Genomic DNA, 14,374 nt, shown 5'->3' on the forward strand with positions numbered 1-14,374 from the left:
CAAACATGCATTAAAAATGTTTATTTGTGTTGTGTCAACAAATTGATTGGGTGAGCAAAAATAATTTTTTATGAACAATATTTTTCAATCAAGTAGAATTAAATTCTTAGTTTGAGATCCATGAAATCCTTTATTTATTATAATTTAAAAAAATAATTCTACTTTACCATTCAAACAAAGATAATTAATTCCTTTACTTGCTTCCAAGATACGAGTATCAGTCACAAATTCAATTCAATTCAATTCAAGTAACCAAAATCTAAAACAAAATCCATTGAATCCAACAAAATTCAATTCAACCGACCAGATTCTAAAGCAAAATCAAATCAGTCTAATCAAATTCAATTCAAACTGAAATAGAAAGTTAACAAGGAGAGATCTATTAAAGCAATTTCAGCCTTCATGCTAATCTTCAAAGCAAACCATTGTCATATCTTGTATTCTTCATGCTACTATTCCTTCCTCCATCTCAAGTCGAAAGTCGTCTACTTGTGAAACCTCCCATGAATGGGTGCATCAGCTTACTTTCTTCCAGTTTCATGTCCGCAGAATGGTCAACTGGTGTTTGATTGATATTGCCATCACCACAAGAACCTAACCATGTTTAGGATAAAAATCAGTAATTAACTAAAACATCATTTAAAATTTCAGTTACGCGTGATTCAAACAAAACAATATGCAAGCAATTTCTTACCAGCATTTTGCATTAGGCTTGGATTCTCCATGCAAGAAGGCACCTCTGGTGCAGGAAACTCACTTTGTGATAAACATAATGCACAGATACCATATTCACTTGGATTAATCACCTTTTGGAACATTGGATCGCCAACTCCATAACTAAACCTTGTGAGCAAAGGTTGAAAAGTTTTGTAGGATGGGTAAGAATCAGAGAACAAAGAAAATGAAGCTGGATCAGTGGAGCTTTTATTGTTATGATCCCTTCCTGGATTCATCTGATCAGAATAAAACTGTGGGTTAGGCTGTTGGGAGTACATAGAGAGGTACAAGTCACCAAATCTAGTTCCATGCTGCACCAGCTTCAGCATAAAATCATCCATCCTATCAAAAAAACTCTCATCATCATCCTCGTCATTCATATGAGGATCAAAATAATACTCATCATCAGCATCATCACCATCCACAGCAGAAACAGCAGCAGCAGCAGCAGAAACAACATCATCAGCATCCTCATCATCTTCGAGTACAGACTCCACTAGCTTCACAATCCTGTCATAAACTGAACCTGGACTATCCAATTCATCTTCAGTCAGATTGCTTTCAGGGGCAGGCAATAAACTATTGATCCCAGGCGGAATTTCCACTTTAAGCCCCGAGAAAGGTCCATCATATGTAATCAAACTGTCCTCATCAGGCAAACGAATATCAGACGAAGTCAAATTTCCATCGAAGCTGGAATTGGAAGAATTTAATTCAGACTCCTTTTGAATTTGGACATCAGGGATGGATGCATTTTCCTTCGTGACTGAAATGGGTAGTTCCTCTTCACTATGGATCATTGGAGCAGAGTCAGAAAACTGTATATCCTCTTGCACAGGTAGATACAGATAAGACTCCCAAAGATGATCACTTTTTGCAAATTTTGTAGCAGAATTGTGATCAGAAACAGTTCCACATCTTTCTAGTTTTGCTTTCTCCTGACTTGTATACTCTGAGTATTTGTCAGTGATAAGCAAATCATTGATGTCTTTAGTCCAAGGAGGTAATGCCTGAAAAAAAGGATATAATGGACCCCTGTCAAAGAGCAGATATAAATAGTTGCATGCCTAAATCTACCTTACTTCATCAACAAATTAAACCATATTTGCAGATTATGTTCTAAGTTTTCTCAATAAAGCTAAAATCGTACCTTGATGAGACATGGAGGCCGATATGGTTCATTACTCTTATGCAGCACAGTGACCTTATCTTGAACAGAATCTTGAGCCTTCACAGGAGAATCTTGAGCCATTCCTTGCTTACAAACAGAACCTGTAACAAAGCATGATGTTTTTAAAACAATTTAGTTAAACAAATCACAATTTCTTCCAATTAAAATATACACATTAATAGGAAGAAGATTATCAATCAATTAAACAGTAGAAAATCAAAGTTACCAAACTTTACAATACATACCTGGATCACAAAAAGGAGGGGATAATAGGCCAGTTGAATCTTCAGACACGCTGTTCAAGAAACAGAAACCAATTAAGCAACCTACAAAAATCAGAAGAATAATACACAACGTAGAAGAGGATATCTTACATTCTTACTTACCTAGACATTGAAAGCTGAATAGGTAATTTTACTTTTCTATGATCTCCCGCTTTGGCTAAAGAGAGTAGAAACTTTCTTGTGTATGAAATTCTTGACCTTCTGCAAACACCAAATTAAAAGTATCTTGATTTATATAAGCGTGTGATTACTCTACTAAGTTCAAACGATTTCATTATAAATTTGGGGGGAGAGTTTAAACGTCCTATATAAGATTACATGATAGTGTAGTTTCAGTTGCGAAAAAAAAGTTATCGCCGCAAAAAAAAAAATTATAACGGCTTAAAACTAACAAACTAAAAACAGAACCGGCTTAAGACACGCGCTTAAAATACTGTTAGTACACATAAATCATAATAATAATTAATAATTAATAACAATAAGTAGAAGTTTACTTGTACGGATTTAAGAATGATGTATTTCCGTTATATTGTCCCATTTTCTCGGGAAAATCCTCACTCGCAATCACAAGTCAAAGAAATCAATAGAAAATGCAGGAATGTTTTCAAGAATCGGTAAACAGCGGAACTAGGAATACACTTTACAAGAACGATTTTAGAAGAATTAAGATCAAGAAAAAGCTCCTAAACCTAAAATCAAGATTTCGCCAAAGAAATAGGAATGTATTCAAGAATGCGTCGTTTTATCTCTTATTTTTGCCGTGAAGAAAAATAGCAAGAAAAACGGCGAAGATAATGGCGTTTGGAGGTCGAGGTGGTGGTGGTGGAAGTAAATGAAGAGAAAAAAGAAACATTTTCTTTCGCGATAGATTTTCTCGGGAAAATGTGTTTGTGAGAGGAAAAATTAGAGAAAGAAATAAAAACTTGCTGAAGAAGTAAGACACAACCAAGAACCAAAAAGAAGTGGAAAACTGACACTATTTCACTCTATTTATAGTCTTGAGTGCAACGCGACGCGATGCTGCGCGTTTGAACATCACTCACTCGTTAGTAGCCAGTAGCCACTACTAGAACAACCCCCGTAATGAAGAAAATTTGCATGATCATCCACATTCATATGGATGAAGTTAAACAGTCTATTAGGCCAAAAAGAATTATATTCCTTTTAATTATTTATTTTTCTATTTTGGATGAAAGAGAAAATACTAACAAGGTTAAAAATAATATGTTTTGTTTTTTTTTAATAAAAATTAGAATTTCAAGGAAAGTTAAAAGGCGAAAGAATTTTAGATTCTCAATATCTAAATTTCTATTAATTCTTTTTATTTTTGTATAACTATGACATATAGAGATTGAGAAATAATTAGATCTGAGAGTATTTAAACTCCTAAGAAATATACATTTTTGTGTTATTCTTAATTAATTAATTAACCTAATCAATCAAGTATCAAATCTCAATGTAGCAACAAAAAAAGTGTGAAGAATGAAATAAAAAATTGTAGTACTATCAAACTCAAGAAACAAATAAAATCAATTGACTTTGATTATATTTCAAATTAATAAATGTTGCATTTATTGGTTTAGTTCAACTTGGATTCAAACTCATCAAAAAATATCAAATTAATTTAATTAGTTTTAGGTAAATTATTGAGATCATAGGATTATTTGGTTTGATTTTTATATCTCTAGATAAAATTCACAACTCAAATAGTTGAAATTTAGGTTAAATAATTTATTTTATAATTATTGTAGTTGTTTTTATAAATTATATCCTCCATTTTGTTTGTTTGATATATTAGACACATCAAGATTATTTGTTTCTAGAGTGTCTTAAAGATTTAGAGGCGTCGTTGTAATCTTAAAACTTGAGCCTTATAAAAAAATTGTAGTTTTAATAATTAAAAAATTTGATATAAAAAAATTTAGTTCATATACATGTATCAATCTACATGTTGCACGGATGATCTACACGTACCAATCTACATGATACATGTTATTTGGTTAAATTAAATTGTGTAACAAGGAAAGATGCACACATAACATGTCAATTTCACATATAAAACTCAAACATACATTTCGGCAATGATAACAAACAACCATAATTCTATTCATAAAAACAACTTTACTAATAAAATAAAATATATCAAAATTACAACAACATACACCACAATAAAATATATCTATTAATATATCAAACCACATTTAATTTATAGACTTATTTAATTTGGTTTTCACAACTTGTCACAAATAATAATTATTTATTTTTCAAAATTTTTAACATAAATATTTTTTCTTATAAAATTTATCTACTTCCACACATTCAATCAATTTTTCATATATTTTGTTTTTTTTAATAAAAATTAGAATTTCAAGGAAAGTTAAAAGGCGAAAGAATTTTAGATTCTCTATATCTAAGTTTCTATTGATTCTTTTTATTTTTGTATAACTATGACACATAGAGATTGAGAAATAATTAGATCTTAGAGTATTTAAACTCCTAAGAAACATACATTTTTGTGTTATTCTTAATTAATTAATTAACCTAATCAATTAAGTATCAAATCTCAACGTAGCAACAAAAAAAGTGTGAAGAATGTAATAAAAATTGTAGTACTATCAAACTCAAGAAACAAATAAAATCAATCGAGTCAATATCAAAAAATTAAAATTTTATTTCAGCAAGTGATGTCACTTAATAAGAAGTTACCGAACTAATTTGCCAGAAAGAGATATATGCGAATTAAGAAACATGAAACTAAATTACACAAATTCATATAAGAAAAGTAGCAAATTATAATCATGGACTAACAAAAATTCCTTGTTTTATATAATTCTTTCGCATAAAATACATGATTTATAATTTATCAAAACGATTTTTGTGAAATGTATTTTTGATATTGGTGTAGTATGTACATTACTTAAAAAAACATAATCTTTCTCATTTTAGGTATTAAGTTCATTAAAAGCCAAAAGAAGTTCATCAAGAATTTTCAAGAACCTGTTCTAGACAAATAAATTAACTATACTTAATAATAATATGTGACGAGATACATAAACATATATAATCGATATGTTATGTTTTAAGTGGAAAACTGAGAAAGAAACTTAAGAAAGATGGAGAGAATGATGAGAAATGAGAGTTTGTATTATTCATCCTTTTTCCAAATGAAGAATACAACACAACTTTTATAACCTCCTAACTACTAATAGAATCTAACAAACTTACTAAATCCAGTAAGTTCTAAAACTGACTTCTAACTAACTCTATTTTTTGTATTAACTCTCAACACCCCCCTTTAATACCAAAGATCAAAAACAACACTCGACAATCTATTCAACATGTGCTATAAACACCAATTCTCAATCATAATTTCACAACATTCAACATATTCCTCAGCTTTATGAATCTCTCAGCTTTCAAAGCTTTAGTCATAATGTTTGCCAATCGATATTCAGTTCTGCAATGCTTTAAACTGATTCTTCCCTTTGTGACTTGGTCTCTAAGATAGTGGAACTTTGTTTCTATGTGTTTACTGCGCCCATGAGAAACAGGATTTTTTGCTAAATCGATTGCAGACTTGTTATCAATTTGCAATTCCATCTCTTGTCCAATATCTACCTCGAGTTCCTTTAACAATGAAGATAACCATAAAGCTTGGCAGGCTGCACCACAAGCTGATATATATTCAGCTTCACAAGTGGAAAGAGCCACCACAGATTGCTTTCTTGAACTCCATGAAATAGGACCACCAGCAAACATAAAAACATTTCCTGATGTACTCCTTCTATCTTGCTTGTCTCCGCACCAATCAGAGTCTGAAAATGCTACAAGTTGTAGCTTAACCTTCCCACACCAAAATTCATTGTCCCTTTCAGGTATCTCAAGATCCTTTTAGCAGCTGCTAAGTGAGATTGCTTTGGTTGAGCCATGAATCTACTGACCATCCCAACACCATAAGAAATCTCTGGCCTGCTATGACAGATGAATCTCAAACAGCTCACCAGCTGTCTAAACAATGTCGCATCAACAAATGGTTCATACTCTAGCACTTCCAGCTTCAAATTTCCCTCTATTGGAACTCTGACTTCATTGCAATAAGTCATTTTGAACCTTTTCAGCACATCTGTAACGTACTTCTTCTGATGCATTATTATTCCATCTTTAGTCTTGAAAAATTCCATTCCGAGGAAATAAGCCAACTCACCAAGATCAGACATTTCAAATTCTGATTTAAGCTTCAGCTTCATTCTTTCAATTTCTGTTTCACCACTGCCTGTAATAATCAAATCATCCACATACAAGCAAATCAGCACCATACCACCATTGCTAAGAATTTTGATGTAGACTCCATACTCAACTGTACACTTTCTAAAACCAGATTGAGTAAGAAAGGAATTTATTCTTTTGTTCCAAGCTCTTGGAGTTTGCTTTAGCCCATATAGTGCTTTGCTCAGTCTAAGCACCTTCCCTTTACTGTTTGCAGCTTCAAATCCAGGGGGTTGAGTTACATAGACCTCTTCATCAAGAGGACCATTCAGAAAAGCAGATTTTACATCTAGCTGCAGTAGTTTCCAGTTATTCCAGCTTGCCAAAGACACAACAACTCTAACTGTTTCAAATCTAGCAACAGGAGAGAACACTTCACTGTAATCAAATCCCTCCTTTTGCATGAAACCTTTGGCTACCAATCTTGCTTTATGCTTTGTTATGCTCCCATTTGGTTTCAATTTCACCTTATATATCCATTTCACACCAATGGGTGTCTTGCCTTGAGGAAGAGTGACAAGTTCCCATGTGTTATTTTTTTCAATGGATCTAATTTCTTCCTTCATAGCATTGAACCAGATGATGTTTTCTATTGCTTCCTTGAATGTCACAGGTTCAGCTTCAGCCATGAAAGCTAAGTGAACCAGTTCTCCATCATCTGCAATTGCACTATCTGGAAACACTTCATAGTCTTGAAGTCTAGTAGGCAAGTTTCTGTTTCTCATAGATCTCCTCTCAGCACCATCTTGGTCTAGATTTTCCTGCACTTCTTCATTGTCAACTTGTTGTTCAATGACTTCAGTGTTTGCTGATGATTCAGTTTATGTAGGTAACTCAAAGACTGAATCATTATTTCTGTCTAGTTCTCCCCAACTACTTGTTTCATCAAAGTACACATCTCTACTGTATGTAACTTGCATAGAGGCAGGATTTAGTAGCTTATAAGAACCTGTGGGATGATAACCAATAAAGATAAGCTTTTCACTCTTATCCTCTAGTTTGCTTCTTCTCTGATCAGGCACATGTCTGTAGCATACAGAACCAAAGACTTTGAGATGTCTAATTGACGGTGTGTTGCCTGTCCAAACTTCCTCAGGCACTTTATCCTCTAATTGTAGAGTGGGACATTTGTTTAGCATATACACAGCAGTAACCACTGCTTCTCCCCACAGAGCTTTGGGAAGGTTCTTGCCTTTCAACATACTCCTAACCATGTTCATTATGGTTTTGTTCCTCCTTTCAACAACACCATTTGTGTTGAGGCGTGTAAGGAGCAATCACTTCATGCACAACACCATTTTCGGTGCAAAATCTTTCAAGTTCAGAGGAAGTAAATTCCCCTCCACCATCAGTTCTGAGTATCTTCAATTGTTTTCCAGATTGCTTCTCAGTAAGCACTTTAAAATGTTTCAGATTGGAAAAGACTTCACTCTTGGCTTTGATCAGATAAGTCCATTTTTTTCTGCTGAACTCATCAACAAAAAGCAGAAAATATTTGTTTCCACCAAAAGATGGAACTTCAAATGGACCACACACATCAGCATATACAACTTGCAGTAAATCAGTGGCTCTAGTTGGAGTATAATTGCTAAAGGAGTTCCTAGTTTGTTTGCACAGTAAGCAATTCTTACACATAGTCTTAGGAATCTTAATATGAGGTAATCCTAGAACCATTCCTCTTGACTGTAACAATCTCAAGTATTTAAAATTGAGATGACCATACCTCATATGCCATAGCCAAGTTTCATCAGTAATCTTTTCTGCATTGAAACACTTTGTATCAAGTGCTCCAAACTTGACTTGGAAGATTCTATTTCTGGTTAGAGGTGCACTCAGGATCTTCTTTTATGTGTCATCATAAACATCCAGAATTCCATGTTGCAAGTTCATGCTGAAACCTTTCTCCAATAACTGCCCAATGTTGATCAAATTACTCTTCATGGTTGGAACATACAGAACTTCAGTTATCAGGGCCTTCTTGCTATCTCCCCTTCTGATTAAGACATCACCAGTGCCCTTAGCATCAACAGTTCTGTTGTCTGCAAATCTATCCTTGGTTTTCTTTGACTCATCAAAATTTACCAGCCATTCTTTATGACCAGTCATGTGGTTTGAACATCCTGAATCAAGATACCATACTTTATCACTTGTAACATCATTTTTGGTTATCATCATGAGTAATCTGCATGGATCTTCAATATCTGTTGTTTCTTCCTTGACCAGATTAGCATCCGCATCAAGATTTCTCCTATGATCATCACTGTTGTTGGAAGCATGACATTCTGAACTATAATGTCCAAAATTGTTGCAGCTGTAACACCTTACTTTCCTTTTATCAACAGTTTTCTTGCCTTTGAATTGCTTGAACCCTCCTCTTCTGTTAGAAGATTCAGGTTGATCTGACCCAGCCTTGATATTCTCATGATTACTGTAATTTCTTTCAAAACTCCCTCTGAAGTTTCTTCCCCTTCCTCAATATTTCTGACCAGATTTGCCCCTAGAGCCACCTCTGCTGAAAGTTTGTGCCTATAAAACTTGATCAGCAGCAGATCTCTCACCATTTCGTTCATTTAGTCTCTGCTCATGTGCTTCCAAGGAACCTTGAAGTTCCTCAATCTTCACGGTATCAATCTTTCTTGATTCCTCAATAGCCACCACAATGTGATCGAATCTTGGTGTGAGAGTTCTTAGAATCTTCTCAACTATAGTAAGGTCAGAAATCACCTCACCACATGATTTCATTGAGTTGGTGAGGATGAGAATTCTATTGAAGAATTCAGACACCCTTTCATTCTCATCCATTTGCATGAGTTCATATTGTCTCCTCATTGTTTGAAGCCTAACTTTCTTCAATTGTTCAGCACCAGCATTGCACTTTTCCAGAATTTCCCATGCCTCCTTCGAAGTTGCTGCTCTTGAATTTTTTTCAAAATGAGGTGGATCTACAGATTGGTGAAGAATCACCATGGCCTTGCAATCTTTCTTCTTGTTTTCCTTGTGTGTCAGCTTCTGCGCATCAGTGGCATTCACCACTAGAGGTGGGTATCCTTCTTCAACAATGTTCATAACATCTTGATACCCAAGAATCGCTTTCATTTGAACACACCATCGGTTCCAATTCTTGCCATCAAGAACTGGAAAGTTGGAGACAACATTCCCAGGATTGAGACTCATTCTTCACAGCTTCTTGCAAGTTGGTGTGTGATCTTCTTCTGTTGCAGCAGAAAAAACAAGGATCGTACTAAGCTCTGATACCACTTGTTATGTTTTAAGTGGAAAACTGAAAAAGAAACTTAAGAAAGATGGAGAGAATGATGAGAAATGAGAGCTTGTATTATTCATCCCTTTTCCAAATGAAGAATACAACACAGCTTTTATAACCTCCTAACTACTAACAGAATCTAACAAACTTACTAAATCCAGTAAGTTCTAAAACTGACTTCTAACTAACTCTATTTTTGGTATTAACTCTCAACACGATATAGTGAAATCATGAATGAATATGAATTTAAAAATTTACCTCTATTTCTCTTATGGATGTAAAGTGCTATTTCTCAAAATATATGTATTCTTCCATATTCCAATTGGAGTGAAAGTGTTTCTCAATGAATGTTTCATGTGATTGTTAAATTGAGTTAAACCTCTATATATAGATTTTATTTTAACTTGCTAGTTGTTTGATAGTAGTATATCTTTTTCAAATCTTATCATAATGAATCTTTTTTAAGATTGTTAAACTAAATTAAACCTATATATATATATATATATATATATATATATATATATATTTTTATTTTAACTTGCTAGTTTGATAGTAGTATATCTTTTTCAAATCTTATCATTTAATTTTCAAGAAACCGTTCTAGACAAATAAATTAACTACACTCGAGTAATGACATGTGACAAGATACATAAATATATATAATCAATATGGTGAAATCATGAATGAATATGAATTTAAAATTTTACCTCTATTTCTTTTCTGGATATAAAGTGCTATTTCTCAAAATATATTTAGTCTTCTATATTCTGCTGGGAATGAGAGTGTTTCTCAATTAATTTTGTATGTGATTGTTAAACTAAATTAAAACTTTTATATATAGATTTTATTTTAACATACTAATTGTTTGATAGTAGTATATTTTTTCAAATCTTATCATATTTAATTCGTTAACTTATTCCAGGTAGAAGTTTAACAAACTTAAAAAACAGAACCAATTTAAAACTAACAAACTAAAAACAGAACCGGCTTAAGACATGCGCTTAAAATACTACTAACGGTTAGTACATGATAAATCATAATAATAATTAATAACAATAATTATTAATTAGTAAATATAATCACTAGTACAAGTTTACTTGTAGGATCTAAAATTAAATTAAATTAAATTTGTCTTATTGAATTTCTTTTATATCTTTTTTAAAAAAATAAATTTTTTCTTTGAATTAAAAATTTATATTATATAGATTATACATATAAGATTTTACACAAATTTAAAATTATTTAATATTTTATTAAAATTATCAAATTTAAAATTTTATATATTTATATTCAACATTGTTAATCTTTAAGAATTTCAATAAATTAATATTTTAGATTTGTGTAAAGTTTTACATACATAATCTATATGATATACATTTTTAATACAATATAAAAAAATTGAAAAAAGAAATTAAAATATAAAGAAATAACTATGACATACAAAGGTTGAGAAATAATTAGATTGAAAGTATTTAAACTCCTAAAAAACACATACCTTTTTGTGTTATTCTTAATTAATTCATTAACCTAATCAATCAAGTATCAAAACTCAATGTAGCAACAAAAAGAGTGTGAAGAATGTAACCAAAAACAGGAGTACTATCAAACTCATGAAACAAATAAAATCAATCAAATCAATATCAAAAAATTAAAATTTTATTTCAGCAAGTGATGTCGCTTAACAAGAAGTTACTGAACTAATTTGTAAAAAAGCTAAATAAGCGACTTAAGAAAATATGAAACTAGATTACAAAAATTTATTACAGAAAAGTACCAAAATATAATCATAGACTAACAAAAATTCCTTGTTTTGTATCCTTCTTTCACATAAAATTAATGATTTATAATTTATCAAAACGATAGTTGTGAAATGTATTGTTGAGATTGTGTATTATATATATTGGTCTAGTACTTACATTACTGAAATTGATTTTGTTTTGGTTTTTTATGATATTTTATCGAAATTAGTATGTAAAAAGAAAAACATAATCTCTCTCACTTTGGGTGTCGAGTTCATTAAAAGCCAAAAAAACATTAAGAATTTTCAAGAACCCGTTCCACACAAATAAATTAACTATATTTGAATAATGACATGTGCGAGATACATAAACATATATAATCAATATGGTGAAATTATGAATGAATATGAATGTAAAAATTTACCTATATTTCTCTTCTGGATGTAAAGTGTTATTTCTCAAAAATATATTTATTCTTCTATATTCAACTTGGAGTGAAAGTGTTTCTCAATTAATCTTCTATGTGATTGTTAAACTGAGTTAAACTTCAATATATAGATTTTACTTTAACTTGCTAGTTGTTTTAAACTTCAATATATAGATTTTACTTTAACTTGCTAGTTGTTTGATAGTAGTATATCTTTTTCAAATCTTATCATAATGAATCTTTTATGTGATTGTTAAACTGAGTTAAACTTCTATAGATTTTATTTTAACTTGCTAGTTGTTTCATAGTAGTATATCTTTTTCAAATCTAATCTATATTTAATTGGTAAGTATCACAACTTTCTAAGGATTTATATTTATGTGGACGTTTGTTAAATAAATATAATTCTTATTTTAAATAATTAAGAAATTATTTTTAGATTATTTTTTGGAAATTTTTTAATTCTTGTTTGTTTATTATTATAAAAATATTGTTTTTAAATGATTGCTAACTTGTTTATATACAATTTTGTAAAAATGATTTTCAAGAAAACATGTTTGTTTGAAAAAACATTTTTAAATTCATGATTTTTTCTAAATACGCATATGTTTCTCTACTCTCTTGTGCATTTCTATCTCCGTCCCTCTAATCTTTATCTATTATCTCTCTCACCCTCTACTATCTCATGCCTCCCTACTTCTCATTTTTATCCCAAGCAAATCAATGAATTTGGGTCATCCATTTCATAATTTTTGAATCCTCCTAAAAAATAATCACCCTCTACTATCTCATGCCTCCCTACCTCTCATTTTTATCCCAAGCAAATCAATGAATTTGGGTCCTCCATTTCATAATTTTTGTATCCTCCTAAAAAATAAACATATAAATAAATCATCACAAAATATGCAAGTAATAGATTTTGGAGATCTTATTCTAATCTTAAAAATTAGACCCATAATAAAAATAAAATGCAATTTTAAAAATTAAAAAAATTAGAAAAATGAATTTTAGTCCCTATATACATATCAAGCTACATGATGTTCTATCCATACCAATTTACATAATGCTCTACCCATACCAATTGACATGATTCTCTACTCATACCAATGCAGATAATGTATATATATAAGACTCAAATTTCTTTCATGCAAATTTTTAAAAATAGTTTGGTTTTACTATCATCCGATCTTGCAACAATTCTTTCATCTCTATATAAATTTTGCGCATATTTTGTAGTTGTCATTCTAATTGATATAAAAAAATAGCTACTAAAAGAGAAAACGCAACAAATGAATTAAGTTAGGTGTTTTTCAATTATGCGTTTTAATTGAATGTGAAACAAACGCACTTTATATCTTCTCTAATCACTTGAGTTTTAATTGGATCTCTACGTATTGGGTCATAACAGAGCTTATACCGAAACATTTGGTGGTTAATTTTTTAAAATTTTAATAGATAAATAAAAAATAAAATATTTTATTGTATATAAGTATTTTAAGTTGTAAATTTACACAAATATATTAACGATCAAACTCTTAACGCTTATTATAGAAATGTAGTAGATCAAATATTGGTTGATATTTTTAATAATTAAATTTTAGTTTTTAAAAATCTAATTTATTTTCAAACACTAACAAATTTAGAGTTTAATTGTTATGTTTAGTCAATGTAAAATGTTTTACAAATGTCAGCACATCACAACTATCCATCTAAGTAACTTTAAAAGTAATTATGATAAAAGTGAAACTAATTTATTAATCTGACAGTTATAATTAATTAACAGTATAAAATATTTTTATATTATTGATTCATACAAATTAAATCCAAATTTTTACACTATTAATACAATTTTCTTAACTACAAGGACAAAAACAATATATAATTATTAAAATATATTTAAACAAAACATATTGTTTAAGATACTAATATTGACATAGCGTTGATAAAAGATAATTATTTGATTTGAGTATAGATAATCTATTTTTAAATTACGTAAAAGTGTATTTCAAATTAATAAATATTGAATTTATTGGTTTAGTTCAATTTGGACTAAAACTCATAAAAAAATATCAAATTAATTTAATTAGTTTTGGTTAAATTATTGCGATTATAGGATTATTTGGTTTGATTTTTATATCTCTAGATAAAATTTATAACTCAAATAGTTGGAATTTAGGTTAGAAAATTTAGTTTATAATTATTGTAGTTGTTTTTATAAATTATTTCCTCTGTTTTTTTTTTTTTATATATTAGACACATCTAAATTATTTGTTTCAAGAGTGTCTTAAAGATTTTAGAAGCCTCGTTGTAATCTTAAAACTTGGGCTTAATAAAAAAAACTGCAATTTTAATAATTTAAAAACTTAATAAAATAAAATTTAGTTCATATACACGTATCAATCTACATACTACATATTGCACGAATGACCCACACGCATCAATCTACATGATACACGTCATTTAGTTAAATTAAATCATGTAACAAGAAAAGATGCACATATAACATGT

The 14,374-nt window shown here is 30.4% G+C and overlaps 2 protein-coding genes across 3 annotated transcripts; both read right to left on the reverse strand.

Annotated features, from left to right (window-relative positions):
- Positions 1-215: 215 nt before the first annotated feature.
- LOC101511319 (uncharacterized) lies at positions 216-3,136 on the reverse strand. Of its 2 annotated transcripts, XM_004496467.4 has the most exons (6): positions 2,667-3,136; positions 2,275-2,373; positions 2,134-2,183; positions 1,868-1,989; positions 695-1,727; positions 216-594 (listed from the first exon to the last, which is right to left on the reverse strand). In XM_004496467.4, the coding sequence occupies exons 1-6, from the start codon at positions 2,708-2,710 to the stop codon at positions 470-472; spliced, it is 1,473 nt and encodes a 490-aa protein (XP_004496524.1). In that variant the 5' UTR covers positions 2,711-3,136; the 3' UTR covers positions 216-469. The 2 variants fall into 2 exon arrangements, with proteins under 2 accessions (XP_004496524.1, XP_027189253.1); XM_027333452.2 differs by lacking the exon at positions 2,667-3,136 and having other exon boundaries at positions 2,263-2,623.
- Positions 3,137-8,283: 5,147 nt separating this feature from the next.
- On the reverse strand, positions 8,284-9,612 carry LOC140919921 (uncharacterized). Its single transcript, XM_073366965.1, has 2 exons — positions 8,974-9,612; positions 8,284-8,847 (listed from the first exon to the last, which is right to left on the reverse strand). Exons 1-2 carry the CDS (start codon positions 9,610-9,612, stop codon positions 8,284-8,286), a joined length of 1,203 nt encoding a protein of 400 aa, XP_073223066.1.
- Between the last annotated feature and the right edge of the window lie 4,762 nt (positions 9,613-14,374).

The sequence above is a fragment of the Cicer arietinum genome, chromosome 4 (assembly GCF_000331145.2).
Source record: "Cicer arietinum cultivar CDC Frontier isolate Library 1 chromosome 4, Cicar.CDCFrontier_v2.0, whole genome shotgun sequence".
Taxonomy (NCBI): Eukaryota; Viridiplantae; Streptophyta; class Magnoliopsida; order Fabales; family Fabaceae; genus Cicer; species Cicer arietinum.